At 34.1% G+C, this 21,616-nt stretch overlaps 1 protein-coding gene across 4 annotated transcripts; it reads left to right on the top strand.

The window, feature by feature from the left end:
• Nucleotides 1-492: 492 nt before the first annotated feature.
• Nucleotides 493-21,266, top strand: LOC129001483 (zinc finger protein 62 homolog). 4 transcript variants are annotated; one of them, XM_054428787.1, is made up of 5 exons: nucleotides 493-641; nucleotides 3,319-3,419; nucleotides 4,232-4,324; nucleotides 10,395-10,497; nucleotides 11,931-13,582. In XM_054428787.1, the coding sequence occupies exons 2-5, from the start codon at nucleotides 3,321-3,323 to the stop codon at nucleotides 12,554-12,556; spliced, it is 921 nt and encodes a 306-aa protein (XP_054284762.1). In that variant the 5' UTR covers nucleotides 493-641; nucleotides 3,319-3,320; the 3' UTR covers nucleotides 12,557-13,582. The 4 variants fall into 4 exon arrangements, 2 of the variants coding, with proteins under 2 accessions (XP_054284762.1, XP_054284761.1); XM_054428786.1 differs by lacking the exons at nucleotides 10,395-10,497; nucleotides 11,931-13,582 and adding exons at nucleotides 5,011-5,473; nucleotides 7,920-8,682; XR_008491463.1 differs by lacking the exons at nucleotides 493-641; nucleotides 3,319-3,419; nucleotides 10,395-10,497; nucleotides 11,931-13,582 and adding exons at nucleotides 18,003-18,176; nucleotides 19,803-19,917; nucleotides 20,806-21,266 and having other exon boundaries at nucleotides 4,230-4,324.
• Nucleotides 21,267-21,616: the final 350 nt, after the last annotated feature.

Genomic DNA, 21,616 nt, shown 5'->3' on the forward strand with positions numbered 1-21,616 from the left:
TTAATGAGCTGATGTCACCTGTCTGCCATGTTATTTAATGGGACGTCTGTCACTAAAAAAACACCACTTGTGACGTTGCCAATTCTACCAGGCCGCAGCCTGTAGTTTAATGTGGCCGTGAGACACGGCGTAAAATTGTACTGTTTTCTACCAAATGGAGATACCGTACGGATTTCAAATTATTTTTTAATAGTATGAGATGTCCATGGTGCAAGGATTTCCTTCCACCATGTGAGATGTCTATACTTACACGATTCAAAGTCAATGAGAATTGGACGAAAAATCTACCCAACCTTTTAACATCCAAAGTCGTTATTCAGCACACATGGACAAAATCGATGGGCTGCTTTCTATAGTCAATGGCTCTGTTATGTTCTTGTTTTGAAATTATTTTTTATTCTAATGTCTACGTCGGTCGTCGACGTTTACAGATGGCACTGGCAGAGAACTTGTTGTTGTTGGTTGTTGGTTGAGTTGTTGAGTTGAGGTTGAGCCTGTCATCAGTGTCGTCCTTCTGCTGGTGGTAAACATTAAACAACAATACAGTACTGTGTTTGTGTTAGGCCTACTTACAAAACTTGTTTATCGCCTATAAAAATAATACTGTTTTTGTTGGAAAGTTATTCTTTCATCGAGCCCAGGTAAACAACCCAATATGCTCTCATTAGTTTCAGGTCAATAGTCTATAACCAATTCACTAATCCTTAGCCAAACTTAAACGTTAGCGAAGTTCAAAGTAAAATTATCTAATATGAAATCTCTAATTTGGTAATAATTTAACAAATTTCCAAGTAATTTTATTCTCAACTAACTTATGTTGTCTAGTTCAACCTTACTTATTACTTATATAAAATAATAGTGATTTATTTACTTTCGTCCCAGTTCCAAAATAGTTGTAGGTATTATCTACAACCATGGTTTCGGCACTAAGTTAGTTGTGTCATGGTCATCTAGTTAGCGAGTCGAGAAATATCTTGTCGTTGTCAGTCGCTTGGACATCATCATATTCACATAAACATACACGTACATTGTTACAATAGATTAAAATAATAGGTTCTCGTGGACTGAACACAGGCCTGTGACAAACAGTAAATTATTTATTTAATAGTACCGTCACAGGAGCAGGCTGAAGAACACCTATGTTATGCCTGTGTTCTGTCCACGAGAACTTTTTATCTTAATCTATTGTAACAATGTACTTGTGTGTGTTTATGTCCGTGTTTGTGTGAATATGACAACGTCCAAGCGACCGACAACGACAAGATATTTCTGGACTTGCTAACTACGCGACCATAGCGCAACTAGCGTTGAAACCATGGTTGTAGATTATAGCCTACAACTAACTTATTTTGGAACTGGGACAAAGTAAAGGTAAATAAACCACTAGGCTACCTATTATTTTATATTTGTCTCGCCAGTTCAGGGGCAAGTAACAACAATGAGTTTATTACCTATGTAGAGCCTAATTATTATTTTATGTATTTTCTCGCCAATGGCATTTTTTTACGTTTTTGGAAACGGAACGGTCCAAACCCTGGTCTTGCTATCAAACGTTGATCTTTTTGTTAGATAGCATCAATAAGTTAATAAGTTAATTCATGTAGCCCAATGAGAAATGGTATCTGGGTCTGGAAAAGATCTTGCTTGGATCAAAACCAGCAATCAACATCATATCACACTTTGCCTATATTTAGCCTGACTAATTCTGTTCCAAAAGATTTTGAACGGTATTTTTTGTTTAAGAAATCTAGGTACCTAAGTTAATTTATTCCAAAACAAATTATATTGAATTATTCACATAATTTGTTATTGAATTAATACATATAACCTACTATGTAGCCTAATCATGTGGTTGGGGTTGGTTTCATTTAGTTTTTTAGTCGGTGTATGAGCAAGCACAGTAGTTATAACTTCCTTGTGAAGTATGAATGAAAGTATTACATGTATATTATACTAGCTGTACCCGCGGGCTTTACCCCGTTTAACTTCTTAATTTTCAAGATGAGCTCGTTCGCATGGCTCAATCACGTCCTGGTTGAAGTTCGTTCGCTACGCTCACTCACCTTTAGGTTGGAGCTCGTTCGCTGCGCTCACTTGCCTTCAGGTTAGCTCGTTCACTACGCTAACTCGCTTCCAGGTTGAAGTTCGTTCGCTACGCTCACTCACCTTTGGTTGCAAAATTAGCTGTTGTCATAAAAAAAAAAATAGTGCTGCTCCCTGTTGGTAATCCTTGTAACTTTAAGCCTATTGAACATAATAGAACATAACCAACTTGTTTAATTGAAACAGCTGTTATGATTCATTAATTCCTTTTAAATATGTAAAAAACATAAGGTTAACATGGGAAACTCCAGAGCCACTGGGGCGGAGCCCGAGAGTCCGATCAGAATAAAAACAACTTAGTTTTCCTATTTAATGCCTAAAGAATCAATGTGCCAAATTTCAGACTCCTAGGTAAATGGGAAGTGGGAGAATTAGTGATGAGTGAGTGAGTGAGTGTGTCAGTGAGGGCTTTGCCTTTTATAAGTATAGATGATATGATTATTGAATTATTGATTATTGATAAGGGAAATCATAAAAGTTACAATAACTTTTGATCAGTAATTTTTACAGCAATTAGTTTGTTTGGGGTTAGAACGACAAAAAACATACTAGCCTACATTTTAATTTAAACTGGTTGCCCTTCTTTTAATCCGATTTTTCTGCTACATGTAGGCCTATTTAGATGTTTTGTTTTTGTGAATATCCCAAAATTTGCTATTAATAGAGCTGTAGGTAGGTTTAATGGGGTTGGTACCAATTTGTTACGAGTTAAAAAGTTATAAATTAACATACTAAATTATAAACAAAATCGTTCTAGCCGTTTTTAAATCCGATTTTTCGGTTATTTTATAGATGATTAATGGAAAACCACCATTTAAAATCTAAATAAAAAAAATAAAATAAAATAAAAAACTCCTGGAGATAAACTTACCATGGATTATGACAAAAAAACATGCGCCCACAAAATTTCGTCACAATTGGACAACAGATGTGGTCTGTAGTTCTGTACACATTAGTAAGAAAGTTTATTCTAAAATAAATACAGTATAGGCTATATCACACTGACTAAAGTCAATGCTTTAACGGAGTTTTACAGGAGTTACGATGGTAATGTATTCATTGGTAAGATTACGGTTTTCATCGGTACCTAACCAAATCTACATTTTCACTCCTTGACACAAAAAACTAATGTTAGTAATATCCTCTAGAATAAAGCTTAACCTTTTTGTATGGTTTATGAGTGGAAAGATAGAATTAAAATGTGTATTTTTTTAGGAATGTCACAACTTGAAGATCCTTCAAATGATAAAGTTGCCAGTGATGAGGCAGAGTCTAGTAAATTTGCCTTTATAAATGTGGAAGAGAGTATCAAAAAGGTAATATTATAAAATGTACTATATTTTGGTAAGACCACATATTTTTTAAACATTTGCTCACATTTTATCTTAACAGAACCCCTGTACATAAGCCCTAACTTTCTATTTCCTTAGGGGTTTCATTTCATACAAGTAGGAAACAGATTAACAAATTAGTACGCTTTTATTTTGTCTTATAATTTATTATGGAAATTTGTGTGATATTTGAGATGGCTATGTTTCATTAACGAAAGATAGTAAAAGTTTGATAGAATTTAGCTTATAAATTTGAAATAAAAACTTCACCACCAATATTTTAAAAATATTAATTTAATTTATTTTTATAAAATAAAAAGTTTTGAAAATATTGGTAAAAATTTTATTTCAAATTTATATTTATTCCAATATTACCAGTTCTTCTTGAAGATAAGAATTTAGGTTATCGTCAGGGCTGACGCAAGGACCACGGCCGCATGGGGCGCTGCCAGAGGAGGGCGTCAGCGGCAGCAAATCCTGTATGGCGTCGTCAACATTGTCAAACCTTCTTGGTTAACATGTTGCAGTACACTCCTCTTTCTTGTATCACCTGGTAGTGAATATGTTAAACACTTTTTTGTGATGAAAAAATTATTGTCCTTATATATTGTGGTCGCCTTTGTGAGAGCAAAATGTTTTTAAGGAATGATGTTTAAGGTAGGAAAAATATTTTTTTTGATAGATCGGATTTTTATAAATCACAGCTGTACGGAAATTATCTATTTTTTGTGTAGGCCTAGTGTAACTCTTGACAAATTAATACTTATCGTACTATTTTCAAAGATTTAATTTTGTAGGAAACTGTTGAAGAGCATATAGAAGATGTTTATAATGAAGAAGAAAAACAGGATGTTATCTGTGAATCTTCGCAGGATAGTTTAATAAATCCCGTAAGTAAATTTTAGAATAGCTGTTCTGGATATCTTATTGGTGATTAGAATTGCCTATATTTAAAGACAATTAATTATGGACTGAATTTAATAATGCTTAATTGTAAGTAGTATTTTGCATGGCTAAAAATGTGTGTATTGTGACGTTTTAGTCTAGTTTACTAAATTTATTTAACCTATTTACACTACTTATTACAATTAAAGACTGAATAAAAGTATTCCTTACAAATGTTACAATTTAAACAAATTTCTATTTAAAACTTATGATGGTTTCTTTCACCACAATTATGTACAAATACTAGCTACAAAGTGACTTAACTCAATTTTCTACTATTTACAGTCTCTCACTACAGTTCTCTTACAGTGGCATTTCCGATGTCGTCCACAAGTTACGGCACTGTCCCAATAACTAACCAATCACCAAAAGCTCTTTATAAGAAAATTACATTCATCAAATTTATCCTGTATCTATATTGGGACTACAGTATTCTGAAACACACTACGGTATATTGAACAGTTATGTTAATGGTTAAGGTTTTTTTTAAACTTGCAAGCATCTTTATGAACTGCCTGTAATTTTTATGGTTAAAAAAATATCAAATTAATGGGTGATTTGTTGTTACTATTGTCTTTTTGTGTGTGTTTTGTTGGTGTGTGTAAGTGAATCATAATTTTGTGTTTCCAAGTTGCCAGGACAATCAATAGAATTTCCGATAACAGAATTCCCTGAAGACAATTTTTATTATAAACCACAAGAAACTAACAACAGAACGAAGAGGAGAGTGAATTTTTCTAAAATGGAGCTCGACAGATTAAAAAGACTTGTTTTAAAGTTCCCAGTTATTGAGAGGAAACAGCATGATAAAAAAAGTGAAACAATGAAGAAGGAGTGTTGGAGAAAGATTGTGATGGAATTCAATTCCCATGAAGATATCATCAAAAGGAACGTAGATCAATTAAAAGGTGCATGGAAGAGAATCAAAAGCATGTGGAAAAATAAAAGAGCCGCACAAAGGCGTTGTAAATTCAAAAGTGAACCATTTACACTTGAACATGAAAATAAAATGTTGGAACTTTTGAAAGACCAGATGCCATCAAAGAGCATTCCTAAAGACAACAGTGAAACAATATACAATCCTGTTAGAAAAGGTACGAGTTTTTGCATTATATTAAGTATTTTTAATATGCTAAATAATTCAAACATAAAATAAAAAAGCTTAAAATTAATTACTCTAAATAGTTTGGTGAATACAAAAAGTGAACCAAAGCTATGCAATGCAAAAGAAAAATTAAATTGAAACACTGCGCCCAGGGAAAAGATTTATAAGGCTCTACTGAGGAGTTTGCTGGATAATCTAACTAATTTTTATGTGGTACATCATATTTTGTGTACATTTCTTTGAATACATAATATTGGCTAAGTGATTAAAACTACTCTCTATTTATTTAAATAACATAAAAATCAGGGGTTTTAATCCTGACTTGCAGACTATGGTAATGCAATTTTTAATTATTTTAATTCCATTATTTGTGTTGTAATTTCAGTAAAATTGTAAAACAAAATTGCCCAACCCTTTCTATATCATTCATTTACTCAAATTCCAGTCTTCACTGAGGCATCTTTAATATACAGGGGCTATTCAGAAAGTAAGCAACATTTCGGAATCAAAAGCACAATTTTACGATGTACATTAGAATGAGCAACTAAAATACTTGTCTATTTAGTTACAAAACAATTGGAGGCACTTATAATAGTGGTGGGCGAGCTTTTAAATTCCCTTGAAGAATTTCGCCACCTGTGATCTCAACCGCTCATTGACATCCAATCGGAGATTGAAGCTCATCAACATTAAAGCCGTGTACTGTATCACTAAGTCTTCATTTTGGGAAACAACTAAAAGCTACTTGGGGCAAAGTCTGGGCTGAAAGGTGGTCGAGGGGAAATCTTCCATTAGAATAAATGAAGGAGATCTTGTGTGCATTTTCCATGTGAGGTTTGCAATCGTCATGCAAAAAGAATTTTGGACGTCAAATTTTAGCACTTTACAGCTAAGAGGATCTTGAATCCCAGCATGTTTTTTAACTTGAATATTGCAGCAATTGACAGTTTAATAACATTTCCACTGTAACACAGAGGAGGCAAACACGTCTGTACTTAAAAGTACGAGGCGTCAGACGGAAACACTCCTTACTTTCTGAATAGCCCTCATATTTATTTAACCCTTTCAGTGCTAGGCCAATAATTCATATTTTGTAAGACTTTTTTGTTTGCCTTTTAATTCCATTACCTGTTGTTGAATTTTAACTGTCATGTTGTCACTATTTTATTAATTAGGCTAATTTTGAATAATAACACAATAAGAAAATATATAAGAAAGATAAATCCCGCTATTTGTAGTAAACATTAAATAAAACTTAGTTTTTGTTGTAATTTTCCTGGTTTTCCTATAAATTTTTATGTTCTGATAGCATTATTTGAAACCAAAATCTCATTAAATCAAAAGACATATAGTTTACAATGTAATATTGAATTTAACCTTGATTTAGTTGGACGAGGTTATCGTAATATAGCCATTTTAGGGAAACTAATGTTTTGCAGCAAAGTCTCAGGAACACATTTATGATCACTGTTGTGTTTAAACCAAAAGATTGCATCTAAATAGTCCGTGACTAACTGGTGCTGCTACCTAGTAACGCATTGAACAACCATCTGCAGCGCCATCTGTTCGCAATCGGTGGCTACAGTTTAAATACCGGGTTTTGACTCCCCAGTCTTCAAGCACAGATAGCCGAGAAGGCTAGGGCGTGTGTCACTTGGCCAGTGGCATTCGTCTGCTCGGGTTCGAATCCCGTCCTGTGTGGCAAATAATTGGTGACCTGTGTGTTTGTAGCGATATACTACAACCACTGGGGCATAGTGAGGTGTTCATAATCCTTGGTTTAGACATACACCTCGAAATCATCGGATTGGGCGAATCTTTTAGCTAAGTGGTTGATAGTGTATCCTATGAACATGCAGGTCACCAATGGCCTTTTTGCTATTTTTCGTTAAAATAACCTTCCTCTCTATATCCCTTAGAGATTTTTTAAAACAACGATATATTGTTTCATAGCACTGAAAGGGTTAAGAATTAATTGCAAAGACAATTTTATGTGGGGATTGTAGGAACTGTGACAATAGCCAGAGCTGGCCTTAGGCTCGTGTGAAAGGTGTGTCTGCACATAGCCCCAAACTTTTGTGGGGGGGGGGGGGGGGCGCTCCTAGTGCAAAATACCAAGATTGGAAGGCATGATGGATTGGGTGAGGGGGGTTTAGTTTATATGTTTGAATACTAATATTATACATCGAGATTTTTTTTGGGCCCCGCACCAGCCAAGGCCGGCTCTGACGACAACTTTGGAAGTTAAGTTTTTCCACATGTTTTAAATTATATTTTCTTAGAACCCAAAGTTGTAGCTTTAAAATTTTAATTAAATGTTCCTAACATCTAACTATGATGGTTATCTTAAGTTTTTGTTGAACAGTTGATGCATGAGTCTAGTTTCAAAAGTTATTCATCAATTTAGGAATATTGAATCTGTGGTTTTGTTGTAGTTGAAACAAACTCCGCTCCAGTTATTCCTATTGTAAACATCAGTCCTGTTCCAACTTCTTCACTTACCAAAGTTTTGACTGCACCGAGGGAGGCTGGCCCTGTGTTGGAAAAGAAAGTAGTGAAGGACATTGATTATTTAGAGGGGAAACTACCTAAAAAGGCTGTTTCCCTTGAACAAGAATTGCACAATGCCAAAATGGCTTTCATGAAAGCTGAACATTTGAAAAGAATGGAGGTACTGAATGAGGAAATGAGGTTTTGGAGTAAAATGAACTTAAATGCGGAAGCATATGGATCTTCTCTACGAAGTTTACAAATTCCTTTACCTGGAATACCTGTGCACAAAGTCAATGGCAATGTTTTTTAATTAGCACAGTATAACTGTTGCTCAAAATTAATCTTAATGTGAGGGTTCACTTAAAATAAAATATGGGTTTGGGAGGAAGTTGACAGAATTTGTGGATTATTTTTTAGTTGCACCTCAAATCAGGAGTTTTGCTATTTTGTATTTATCTTTACTGCAAGTTTGTCCACTAAAAGATTGAGAAAAATTGAATTTTGTTTTCATGAGACAAGGGAAAACATTTACAAATCAATCGTTCAATCGACAAATAAATTAGGCATAATTAAATTACAGGGATTATCATGGAGTTGAACAGGCTAACTATGCATTAGTTACCTATTTTTAAGCTTTAACATAATTATCAATCACTATTGTACAATCTTTATCATACATGTATTGATGCAAACTATATTTTTACTTGGTGGTAAATGTGTTTATGGGGTTGGCCAAAATTGTGTAAAAATTCAAGTATCTAATTTTGTTTATTAGCTAAATGGAAATTTATACATTTTCTTCCTATGATTGTAATTCTAAAATCCTCTAAACTTTAATTTGTTTTCTGTGATGAGATTATGTATCTAATTTACGTCTAAAAGGTGTTTTATGTTTGTTGTGTATTGTCTGCTGTTTTATTGCACACAGTTGTATTTTTGAAAACAATCAACTTGTCAATCTTCAATGTACAGTAAAAGTCTAATTATTGAGATCAACGAGTACCAGAATGGTAAAGATGTAATAAGTTGGATTTTTCAAGATAATGGCAATATAGACTTAACACTATAGACTTGCTGCATGATGGATTCAATAATTTGAAATACACCAAACTGAAAGAAAAAAAAAACTGTTGTAAACTCAAATTTTGTGGCCAAATTTGTTATTTTTTCTGCTTATCCGGTAACCCGTATGATGGTGTTGATTGGTGTTTGGAATGAAGTTCTACCGTTTCAAATTTTATTTAATAGTACAATTTGTGGTTCAAGATCAATAATGCTTATTGTTACTATGTACATGCACAGAAAAATTATACTTGTTTTATTTCAAAATATACAGTATACAGACATTAAATTACTATAATTTTGTAATTTTTAACCTGTAAATAGCTTTGCATTTTAACATGTACATTTTTTAGAGTTAAGTGAATATAGCAATATTATTGACATGGTTTTAGTTTAATATTTGTTTGAATAGGTATAATTTTTTTAAATAAAATTGTTACAAATGGACTTTTTTTTATTATTTTACCTTTTTCCTTAAAGTTAATGAATTTTCTTATTACTAAACCATGTTTTATTAAAGGAATAAAAAGAGCATCTATCCTTTAGTTGGAGTGACAACTCAGTTGGCCTTCTTTGAAGGGAGAAAATCTAAACATTATTGTTTGTTTTGTGCATTGCATTTGAATGTCAAGGCTTCAGCATAGCCAAGGAGTGTCAAACAGATCCTCCTTCAACAGACATTCTACATCCTTGCACTTCAACAAACATGATAAAGATCTTGAAAGATAGTGCAGTGATACCCAAAACTGATAATGGCTTCTAGAGCCACAAATGTTTTAGTATCCTCAGACTTTCATAGAAAATGTTTAAGAATCAATGGCAAGGACAAAAATCTCAATGGTACTTGAATGTGTTGAACGTTAGATTATTATACAAGTTTATTGCTTTGATAACATCTCAGAAAATGTAGAATTACTTAGTTTATGTTAGTCAATGTTTAGTTTCATATTAAAATCAAATCCATAATGTGACGGAGTATTTATTGGGAGTCAGTAGAGCGACGGACTACAAAATGTGGTTTGCGTCCTGCCGCCACTGTCCTGGTATCCGCCACTGTCCTGGTATTTGCTACTGTCCTGGTATCCGCCACTGTCCTAGTATCCGCTACTGTCCTGGTATCTGCCACTATCGTGGTATCCGCCACTGTTCTGGTATCCACCACTCTTGTACTGTATCGGCTCATCTCTTGCCCAGGCCTGAGTCTTGCAGGATTGGCACATGCAAGATTTAAAAAAACTGCTACTGTAACCTCATTAAACAAAGAATAAGAATAAACTAATAAACAGCTATAATCACATTGCGGTACACAGGGTATTTTATTAAATCAGATGACTAATTTCTTTCATTTATTACAGCTTATAGAGATTGATGAGAATTCATCTACGTTTGGTTCTGAAGTAGTAGACGAAGCATTCTCTACTGAAGAGGTTTCACAACACACTGACCCAAATGCAACAAGTAATAATAATTCATGTTTATTATGTACAGTAGAAATCCAACTATCCGAATATCCGTATCCCTTACAGAAAGAATTACAAAAACCTAACACCACAATTAATGAGAATTGTTATTAGAGAAGCCAGAAGCCGTGATGACGGCAAATTAAAAAAAAACCTCTCCTGCAGTTTTGTGGACATAATCATCGTCTCCTGCGGTCACGGAAACATTATCATCATTTTCCATGATCACAGCAAAAACGTTAAATACATTCCACGGTCATTTAGACATTAGTATCGTCACCTGTAGTCACAGAACCATAATCATAGTTTTTCATGATCGTGGCAAAATCAGGCGCATCTTCCGCTGTCTTGTAGTTTATTTATTTGTTTTATTACAATGCTGTAAAACAGGATAAACCCAGATACATTGTAGCATTAATATTCTAACAACAAAATCTTGACATGCATGATAAATAATAAATATTGTAAAAGTTCCTCTTGCTGAAGAAATTATAACTATTAGTGTAATATATCACTCACAACAATACAATAGATGACAAACCGAATAAATAGCAATAAATAACGTACAAATAAATAACGTTATAGTCAAATAACGTTATAAATAACAATTGTAGTCATCATTATCATCCTTGGCGGTCACGTCAAATCATAATTGTCATCATAATTGTTGTTTTTTGCAAAATTTTTGTATACATGTTCTGTAATCGCAATAACAATTCAAGCTTGGCTCAACTTGTTCTATTTTCAGTATAACGCTGTAAATTTCCGTAAAAATTCAATTATATGATTTTTTTTTTAATTGTATGGTCCTAATTGATTCGGATAATTAGACTTCTACTGTTATTAGCTTTTATCCTGCAACTTTGCTTGTATAATTTTTGCCTTAAGGACCAAATAAACTGCCAAATAGTAATTTAGAAATAGGTCAGTAACTATTGAAGTACCTAGTTGTGAAATGGAATAATCACGGATGTTTCTCCAATTCCATATATTTGAACATTTATTTTCATATGTGTAATAGTTACACAAGAGCAGGAATTGAATGTTGCATTTGAAGGGGTTCGCTTTTCAAGCAACTTGATTGCTAACACTCGAGTGACACAAAAAGTGATCAACTGCAAAATTAATAATCGTACTTACTATTATTATGGGGATTGCGGATTTTATGCTAGTAATTCAATTAACTTTTAGAAATCAGGGTGAAAGATCAATCATTTATCCTATTTAAATAAAAAAAACTAAAAAAAATACTTTTTATTTATATTAGAATACTGTAGTATAAAGCCACTGTTTAAAGATATAAAATAGTGTTTAACTCATTTGCAGATTAATTTAAATGTCTGTCCAGTATGTTGTAATTTGACTCGATATATCTGATGTATCCCTTGTTATTTGAGAGCAGTCATTGTATGCTCTACTTTTATTTTCCAGAACAAGCGTTTTTGTGTGACAAGTGCTCCATATCATTTGTCTCGCCCAACTTCTTAGAAGCACACAAGAAAAGATGTCGTGCTCGAATGGAGGAAACCGCAAACGAGCAGTCAACAGTGGATGAAACCATCGACTCAAACAAAACCACCACCAGATGCAAAAAGAAGTCTCGAATCCCTGCTGGAGAGCTGAAATACAAGTGCGAAACTTGTGAAAAAGGTTTTGTTCGGTTGAAAAATCTTGAGGCACACATGGCAACGCATAGTGTTGAGTTTAAGTGCGAAAAATGTCCGTATACAACAGAACATCGGAGAAACCTTATGCGCCACGTTGTAGTGCATTTTGGGGAGGATGAGAAAAAATACTCTTGTCCGTATTGTAGTTACACGGCTGGAAAAAGCAGTTACTTGAGGATACACGTGGCAAGACATTTAGATGAGAAACCACACAAGTGCACCGTGTGTTCATACGGAACAGCTGTGCTGGACACACTCAATAAACATATGGCTACACACACGGGCCAGAGAGAGTTTGCGTGTTCGCATTGCTACTATTCCGCCGCAAAGAAGTCACAGTTAGCCAAACATTTGCAGAAGTTTCACTCAGAAGAAGGGAATAACACTTGAGTAGAAAGTGTTCAATGTGGAACATTTGACAGAAAATTATTTGCTTAGCAATTAATTGAGAGTACTTTGTTATGTTGTGGAATGAAGAAAGTTGAAGTGCGAGCTTAACTTTTTGAAGGAGCAATTTTTAAGCATTTCACAACATGTGAAGGTCATAATCCTGAAACTATAGACATATCGATAGTTTCCATAAGTTTAAATTTACCGTCCCTTTAGTGAGTTATTCCTGTTATGTTAGTTTTTTTTTTACAAAAAGTTGTTTACCCTCATCACTTCTGGGAGAAGCTTGATTATTTCCAAAATGTTTGAAGAGATAAAGTCACAACCCCATAAAACCATATACTTAAAATGTTTGTCATGACGAGAAACCTTGTACAAAACTATCCATTATTTCATAAATTGCCCTTTAAGGTCGTAATTAAAAAATTTAAGGTAATTTAAGGGTTATTAAATCTAAAGGGAACTTTCCATATACATTATGTTAAAAATACCTCAGCTGTACTTATGTGTTTGTTATTCTTTCAATTTATTACCTTATTAAAACCAGGTGGGGTTATTTGTTTGTATTAACTGTATTCTGTTTTGTTTATTTCAGCTTAACAGTTGCATCGAATTTAATGAGCATTTCCCTCTGAACAGGTTGTGTATGCACTCATCTTGTAATATCGTGTTATTGTTACCATTGTTATATTGTTTGACATGGGAATGGAACTGGGCAACTGGGCGTATTTTAACCTTAATATGAATAAAGGATGAATGAAGAATGTAGTGAGATGCATTGTCTCTGAGTTTCTTTAACTATAGGACCATTTATTAAACACCCAAAGATTAGGTTTGTTCAAGGAATGGCTTTAAGCCAGGATAGTTGTAGAAATGCGAGATAGCAGCGAGGTTACAGGTAGGACATAAAGCACACAGATGACTCATAAAACACAATATTTTGTTCCCTATGGACTTATTCAACAATCAAAAATCGTCATTTGTGGACTCAATACAGTATTGTGTGTTTTGTGTCTTCTATAGCCGATTGAAGCATTCTAAGGTAACCTAGCAACCTAGCTGACAGCCATTTTATTCCAATGTAATTCAAACTCCTGGCTAGAGCAAGAGCTGTTCCTTGACCCTAAACGATTGACTATTATAACACTACTAGTTATAGTAGTTACTAGTTTTCAACATTAATAAAATTATGTGCCATTTGATAAATTCTTCATTTGAATCAGAAATATTCCCGAAAAATTAAAGTAAGCAAAATTAATTCCATTACATAAAGAACCATACCCATCACATTTATCTATCGACCGTTATAGTCAATGGTATACACACTACAGAGTTGTAGTAGTGTTACATAGTCAAGGTATAACACTACTAGTTTAAGTGTTATATAGCTAATGACTAAATCAATCTTTAAGTTACCAGAGCTAGCTGCTATCCCTTTTATTCTACAAAATTAAAATCCCAAAGAACAACGACAGCTTGGTCTAACTTAGTTCAGCAAATCGTCTACTTAGTACTTTTATCATGATCATGGCAACCTTATTTTGTTTATTAATCAAGCGCTTAAACCACTCAGCTATATGAAGCTAGCCAACTAACTTAATTGTGTTCTTCCCACTTGAAGATGGTTGGATTTGATATAAAAGAATACATTATGCTGGTGTTTTAATCAACAATGGAACATTTCTAAAATGACACTTTAAACACATAATTATCTTTTATAATTAAAAATATACTCTTAACACAGAATCCTGCTGAGCTATCATCCTCCCCCCAAATACAGGTTTTGTTGGTCATTTGAAAGGTTTTAAGGAATTTATTCACTCAAATTGTGAAAAAATAATATTAATAAAATTATGTGCCATTTGATAAATTCTTCATTTGAATCAGGAATATTCCCAGAAAAATTAAAGTAAGCAAAATTAATTCCATTACATAAAGAACCACCCATCACATTTATCTATCGACCGTTATCTATATTTCCGTCCATTTCCAAAGTATAGGAAATTTGAAATTCCCCCGCCGCAACAAACCTGCCTAATAAGTGAATTTCCATTTAGATTTTAAATTAAATCTTTTTAAATATAAGATTAGGTTTAGCGAGTACCTACGTAAAGTATTGTGATAATGTGAGTACCTTACCAAGAAGTGTTGAGAACTAGCTTTAATTCTTATGGCTACGGCTACACTTGACACAACCTATCCGGCATCGCTGGTCTTAAGTGATCAAAGATCGTGATGGTGACGAAGGAGCTATGTAAGCGACCAGCGACCACGGGCGAAAAATAAACGAGACCAGAGCGTTTTTTTGGTCTTGGCTAGTCACAGAAAACATACTACTATAACCGTGGTTATAGTAGTATGTTTTCTGTGCTATAGTACAGGGAGTTGAATGTGGCCATGCTACAGATGTACGCTCCTTACATTATCTTTTATCCCTATATTATCTTACCCACCAATCTAATATCCGTGATTTCACCTCATGATTATTTCTTCGTACCAACGTTTCCAATCCCTAAAAGAAACGTGTTGTCACAATTGTTGCTCATATTTTTAACTAGTTTCTTATTTTAGTTAGTACTTATATATTTTCTGAGAAAGTGAGAAATAAGAGATTTTAAAAATTCGTTTTTATATAATGCACCGAGGAAAAGGTGTCAGTCTGAGGGAAATTTCAAGAACTAAGGTGGTAGCCACATGCGTTGGTATCATTGTAAATTGTTTTAGTTTCTGGTTTCTGTCATTCCATTCTGTCCTGACTGACTCTGATTCTGGTTCTGGTTTATGTTTTGTCGTCCGTCAGTCTATAGAGATGTGCCAAGCAGTTACTTGGGCGAAACAGCTGCAGCTAGTTCCAAGGTCGACGTGGAACTCGTTCCAAAAGCAGTTCCAGCTGCAGCTGGTTTTGCTCGCTGCAGCTGGTTTTCCCGCTGCAGCGGAGCTATGGCTGTAGTGAGTGGAACGAGGCAAAAGGGCGGATGAACAAAATCTCAGTTTATTACCATAATTTGAGATGGATTAGTTTAAGCTGTTCTTGAATTAGAATATTGTTTTAAATTATGCAAAATAGCGGCTGTAAAGAAATCAATATCGTGTTTTGGAAATGTTGTACAAGTAATTAATTATTTTAGTTTGTCTATCTAGGGTTTAAAAATAATACGTGACAAGGCCGGTATAAATTATTTTAGAGGTTCTTCATATTATGCATTTATTCATATTATACATTTTTTTATTGTTAAAATAATATTATTCAAACACGTCTTACAAAGTTAATAGCGAAAAAATCCTGAATTAAGTTAAACACAAACAATTATTACGGGACTGATTACTGAGGAAGAGATAATTAAATTTGTATTTGATCACGACTTAACTGGGACTGATGTACTTTTATTTAATTCCTGCCTGAAAAAAAAACAGAAAATGATTAATTTCTTTTAAGGCATGTCAACCCATGTCAACCATATCGGCTAATCAATCCTTTGTTTACAATAGACCAAATAAGTCAAAACGCATCAAAATGCACAGGCTAGAACTAAATGTAGTGAGAGTATTAATAAACCAGCTGCAGCTGTTTTGTTGTAACTGTATGTGTTTTACAAATCCAGTTACTCCGGAACTTATCTTTAAAAATTTACAAAAAGGCTGCAGCTGTTTGTGCGGAACTACATTCAAATCGTTCCACCGAGCTGCAGCTGAAAAAGTAGTTCCAGTGGAACTGGAACTGGATTGTGGTTCCGCTTGGAACGGTGGAACGAGTTCCACTCTCGGAACGGTGGATAAATGTAGTTCCAGCTGCAGCGTCACATCTCTAGTCAGTCAGTTGTCAAGCAGGTTTATTTAACCTCAAACCATAGCTAGAAAATGTAAGTACAGTAGCGTAAAATACTCATTTAATTTTACACTTCCTCAAAAAAGGACTTGACAAAATGAAAAACCACATGGATGTTAAAATACAACTAACTTAAGTTATCCAGTCAAGTATTGTATTGTATAGATGCTGAAAGCTGCAACCACTGTCGATCTAAGACAAGCCTAAATTTTCCACACAGATGTTTTGATCCCAAGAACAATTTTTAACAATTTAGACCTAATAGATCTTATTCGTTGGATTGGCTGCTCTCTGATGTCTTAGAGAAGTAGTTTTATATTGGGCTGCACTTTACTTTAGATCCTACACTAATTTGAATGAAAATATCGATTATTCGATTGTTTCATTTGATATATCGATCAATATTTTCATTCGAATGAGTGTAGGACCTAAAGTAAAGTGCAGCCTTTTTAAACAACCTTCATTGGATTTAACTAGTAGGCCTACAAAAGTATTCTGCTTGATATTACTACTTAACACGTTTGCTACAGATCGCCACATATTTGCGACGCTGCGGTCATTGACACGGCTCAAGGCCTAATATCACACATACCCGGTGTCACTTGGCTAACAGTACACACAGACCGCGGGTCAGTGATACAGCAAAGTAAAAATCAGTTTGACCAACTATCATATGACGTCATAATCATATCCACAGACCATTAATACCAAATTTCATCTAAATCGGATTATTTTTGCTCGAGTTATAGTGCTAACACACACATAGGCCTCTTTCTCTCTCTCTATTTTATGTAAATGAATTTGAACGGAGGGTGTTTTTGACCTCTAGATACCACAATACCAAAAAGTAAATTAGTCCCGGGTCCAGGTCTTACTATGAGTACCACGGTAATAGCTTATTCCCTATATGGGAAATTTGCTAAAATGTGACTGACTGACAACATATCAGCTCTATACTTAGCTTATACATTTTTGTGTACATGTCATGAAGAAAACTCCTTGTCCTTCTCACACCAAAGTCCAAGACACCAAGACACTGATCACTAGGCTAGAAACACACCACTTTTGTATCCTGTGATTGACTATTGGTCTGTGAAGTAGACATCCCATCTATATGGACCAACTGTCACCAATTTTTTTATTAGCCTAGAGAACATAGTTGTGTGAGGCAGAGAATGCACTAGTGTCTAAAATTCTATTTTCTACCTTATTTTTTTGTTGCTAACCAAGTGATTGTAGCAAACAAATTGTTCCTAGTTAATTTATTGGATGGTTTAAAAAAAAAACAGTTCTTTATATCTAAAAGCATATACCATATCCTGTTAATTATTAACTAGGCTATTTTTTAGGCATTTTACGAATTAGTAAAGACAGCTGCCTACATAAGTATGCCATAAAAGACATGAAACAAAATAAACTAAAAAATTACAATGATAAATAAACCATAAAACCACCTAGTATAGGTCGTCTATCTATATAAATTGTAAAAATGGCGATACCTACTGTTACAAATAAAATAAAATAGTTAAATGTTGTTGAAGAGTTAAAGCTGCTTTTAAGAATGCATGTTGTTGGCCTTACTAATACAGAATTGTAAATGATTGAACCAAGATTTTTCAGAGTCGCAGGGGATGAGGAGTGAGGTGGAAGATGCTTTGTTCCCGTCGTCTCTCGACAATCCCTCTCACCGTTCTCACAGCCATCCTTGTCATGATAATATTCATTACAAAGCAAGTTAAGGATCTGTATGAAAGAAACCAAAAGTTCCATCGCATGGAGAACTACAATCAATTTGTAAGTTGAACCCTACTAAAGCAGGGTGCGGAATTGGAGACCGCTCTTTTCTTGTCTTAGGTAATTTAATGGTACAGGTTTCCTAGAAGTGGAGCGGACTGCCACTGGACGACCGTGTTACGCTTCCGCACCTAGGAAAACTCAGCTTTAATTTAGGTTTATTTACATATTAAGTTAATTCTGATGGAATATAGAGGCCTATTAAATTTCTAGTTGGGACAGTGTTATTGAAATGATTTTTACCCACCAAAAGGAGAGCAACAAATGAAGTGTAGTGTTTGACTGTGTAGTTTATTGTATAAACTATGTAAATTTGTTAAGTAAAAAAAATTCTATGACAGAATAAGATCATGCTAAGTTACGAAAAGCTAACACCCACATCCCCTACCATGTTACCCCGCCTTTGGTTTCACTACCATCTTTCAAAGTTTTAGGACAAGTATACTATTTAATTGGTAGTTGATCTCTGAAAATTCTATATAGTGGTTTAAATTACCTTGTTACTGTCAAAACGATCCTTTGTAGTTAGTAGACTACAGCTGTTTCGTGCTACGAATGGAGCACATCATCAGGTCAGAAGAATGTCAAGTAGTCTTCATATTCCTCGCAGTGGAGTTCGTCATGAAAGTTTAATAATAAATAGAGAACAAAACACATAACACACGGAAACACGAAACATTTAATATTGGTCGACCAGACGACGGTAACAACACACGTGATACGGCGCCGGTTGAGGGTGAGTCGCGACTGTCACGTGCCGTGGGCGTTGACCCCTACTCCTACTCCACTGTTAACCTTATCTCGTTCATATGTTTTCTGTTTATTGTGTATATGAATAGCGGTGTTGTAGATGATGTTTGATTCGAATGATAATTGTTCATTTAATATATTCTGTGGTTGTTCTTTTGACGCCTTGTAGATTTCAAACTCCTCAACTGTATCCATGTATCGTCCTTTATTGCAGAGTTGTACTATTTCTAAATTATTGTCAATATTTGTGTAATTATGGTTGGATGAAATTAAGTGGTTTGCATACGCTGATTTGGAGTTTTTCTTTGGCATATGTTCCTTAAACCTGATGGAAAAAGATCTTGATGTTTGGCCTATGTAAAAATTGGGACAATCGTCACATTTTAGTTTGTAAATTCCTGTTTTGTCCATTGTATTAGTTCTAGACGGTTGTCGTTCTTTGACGATGGTAGACAGTTTATTGTTAGTTTTGAAAGATATATTTCAAAGGCGGTGAATTTATTTATTTTTTGGTACAGAATTACAAAAATCTTCAATTTACGAATAATTGGAATTGCTGCATCGTCCATTTAGTTATTTAATTTTAGTTTTTTTATCTTTTTCATTTTAGTAATTTTTATTTTTCTAAAACTGAATAGGCTTACGTTGATTATACAATTATAACCTGAGTCCACTCCACGCTCAACCCTGGTTTCAGGGCTTCGTGGGTGGATTTTTAGTGTCAATGTTTCTGGTATTACAAAAATAAAGTTCCTTAACGGACGACGAGTATTTCAATCAATCGTTTTCTGCTTTTTTTACCAGTATACTAGTCCCGTGCTGTCAGAGGGAGGGGAATCATGACGGTGGAACATCTAATGGAATATTGTTTTACAGATTAGCGAGGTGTCTTCATCAATGACATCGCTAGAGTCGTCTGTAAACAAAACTTCAAACACCCTTCATCAGCTGAGCGACGTGTTGCAAAGGCATCACAACAGATGACACATGGGTGAGTTATATAAGACCAGATGTAATGAAATTACACTCAAGGGTAGATCATTAATCTGATTAACGTAACATAGGTAAGACATTTTAAGAACTATCCATGTTCTTAAAATTCCCCCTGGCTGCACCTGTGAACCTAAGGTTTTAAGGTTTTCCTTTTGAAATAATTTGATTTGTTTTCATGACAGCAAAACAATTTGTGTACTCGTGGTTTTTATCTTTACTTTTTAGCGAATTTTCCTTTATAAGAAGCTGTTACTGTAGGTGGCATGACCAGTAGGTGACCTAGACCCGGGACCGATTTGCTTTTTCATTTTGATGTTCCCAGCAAATCTTGGTACTCGTTAACCATAATGTCATCTAATAAGTGAAAATAAAATCAGGCAATTAATTGGAAACCCACTTAGTCTACAGGTTTGCTAACACTGCTAAGCTCTAAACCAAACAAAAAATCAGCGATAAAAATAAAAAAGAGTACATAACTGAACTTTAGTAATCTCTCAGCAACTACCTCATTTCAACATGACTAATCATCCAAAAAATTAACCCAATCTATATAGGTTTTCAATAAACTTCATTGACTTTACTTTATTTTCAAAAATTTTCCCTGACCTGGCCTTTTTTAAAAACCTTCCCTGACCCTATTCTTGTTTCCCTGACTTTCCAAGTCTGTGGAACCTCTGTTTTATTAGAAATAACAAAACAAAAATTGAGTAAGATATCTGTATTATTGGTGCTTTTTTCATGATTAATGTACAATGTAGGGTATGTGACATGTGTACATTCGAATAATGAATTGATTGATTGAACCAAGTTTAGTTATAATTAGTGATTTAATTGCTGACTTAAAGAAAATAATCAAATTGAGTTAATGAGTTTAATTTCTTTTCAGATTTGTCTCTAGCATCTTCTCTCCATATAGCTGTTCACCAAATCGTTTAACGACTTTGTACTCCTAACAGGTCTAAAATTGATAATGTTTTTGTTATTGTCTAAAATGTCAATTTTTCACTTGTAGGCTATTTGAATAATCTAAATGTTTGTAATTTGGTACTTGAGTATTAGATGGAAAAACTTGTTTGTTATTGAGCCAGTAGAAATAGATTTATGAAATCAAAGTAAATATTTATACCTGTTGTAGTTTTCTAGTTTATCTGTTTTATGTGTAGACAAGATGTAACCTTGTAGTATTAATGTTGTTCCTAACTTATAAAGACAAAATGTTAAGTTTTAATCAAATTGTGAAATATAACCATGATTGTTTGATTATAAGTAGTAATCTCAAAATATTTCTTTATTGTCTATCTTTTCTCTTTATGGTTACAAGCAATTAAAATATTTTAGTGTCCCCAATTTTGTTTTTTATCACTATGCAATGTCCTGAAATGGGTTTATCATCAATAGTGTTAAAAAATATATATTTAAGGGAAGGAAGCAAAGAAAAATAGGTAGAAGGTTACATTTTAGCAAGGGCTTGAATACTTGGACTGTGCATTCGTTAATTCTGATCCTGTTTTGAATGAACAGAATGACATTTTTTTACAATCTTTTTTCAGAATTAACTCCACCCATTGTTTTCGATGATCAGATCGGTGAATAGACCATAGGACACAATCTAATAAATAATTCCATTTTATTTCTCAATAATAATAGGGGTCTGTGGACCAGACTTGACCTTCGGGCCTCAGACCAAAACCAGGTTG

The sequence above is a fragment of the Macrosteles quadrilineatus genome, unplaced genomic scaffold, assembly GCF_028750875.1.
Source record: "Macrosteles quadrilineatus isolate MER2022 unplaced genomic scaffold, UCM_ALF_1.0 Scaffold_8__2_contigs__length_117827958, whole genome shotgun sequence".
Lineage (NCBI taxonomy): Eukaryota > Metazoa > Arthropoda > Insecta > Hemiptera > Cicadellidae > Macrosteles > Macrosteles quadrilineatus.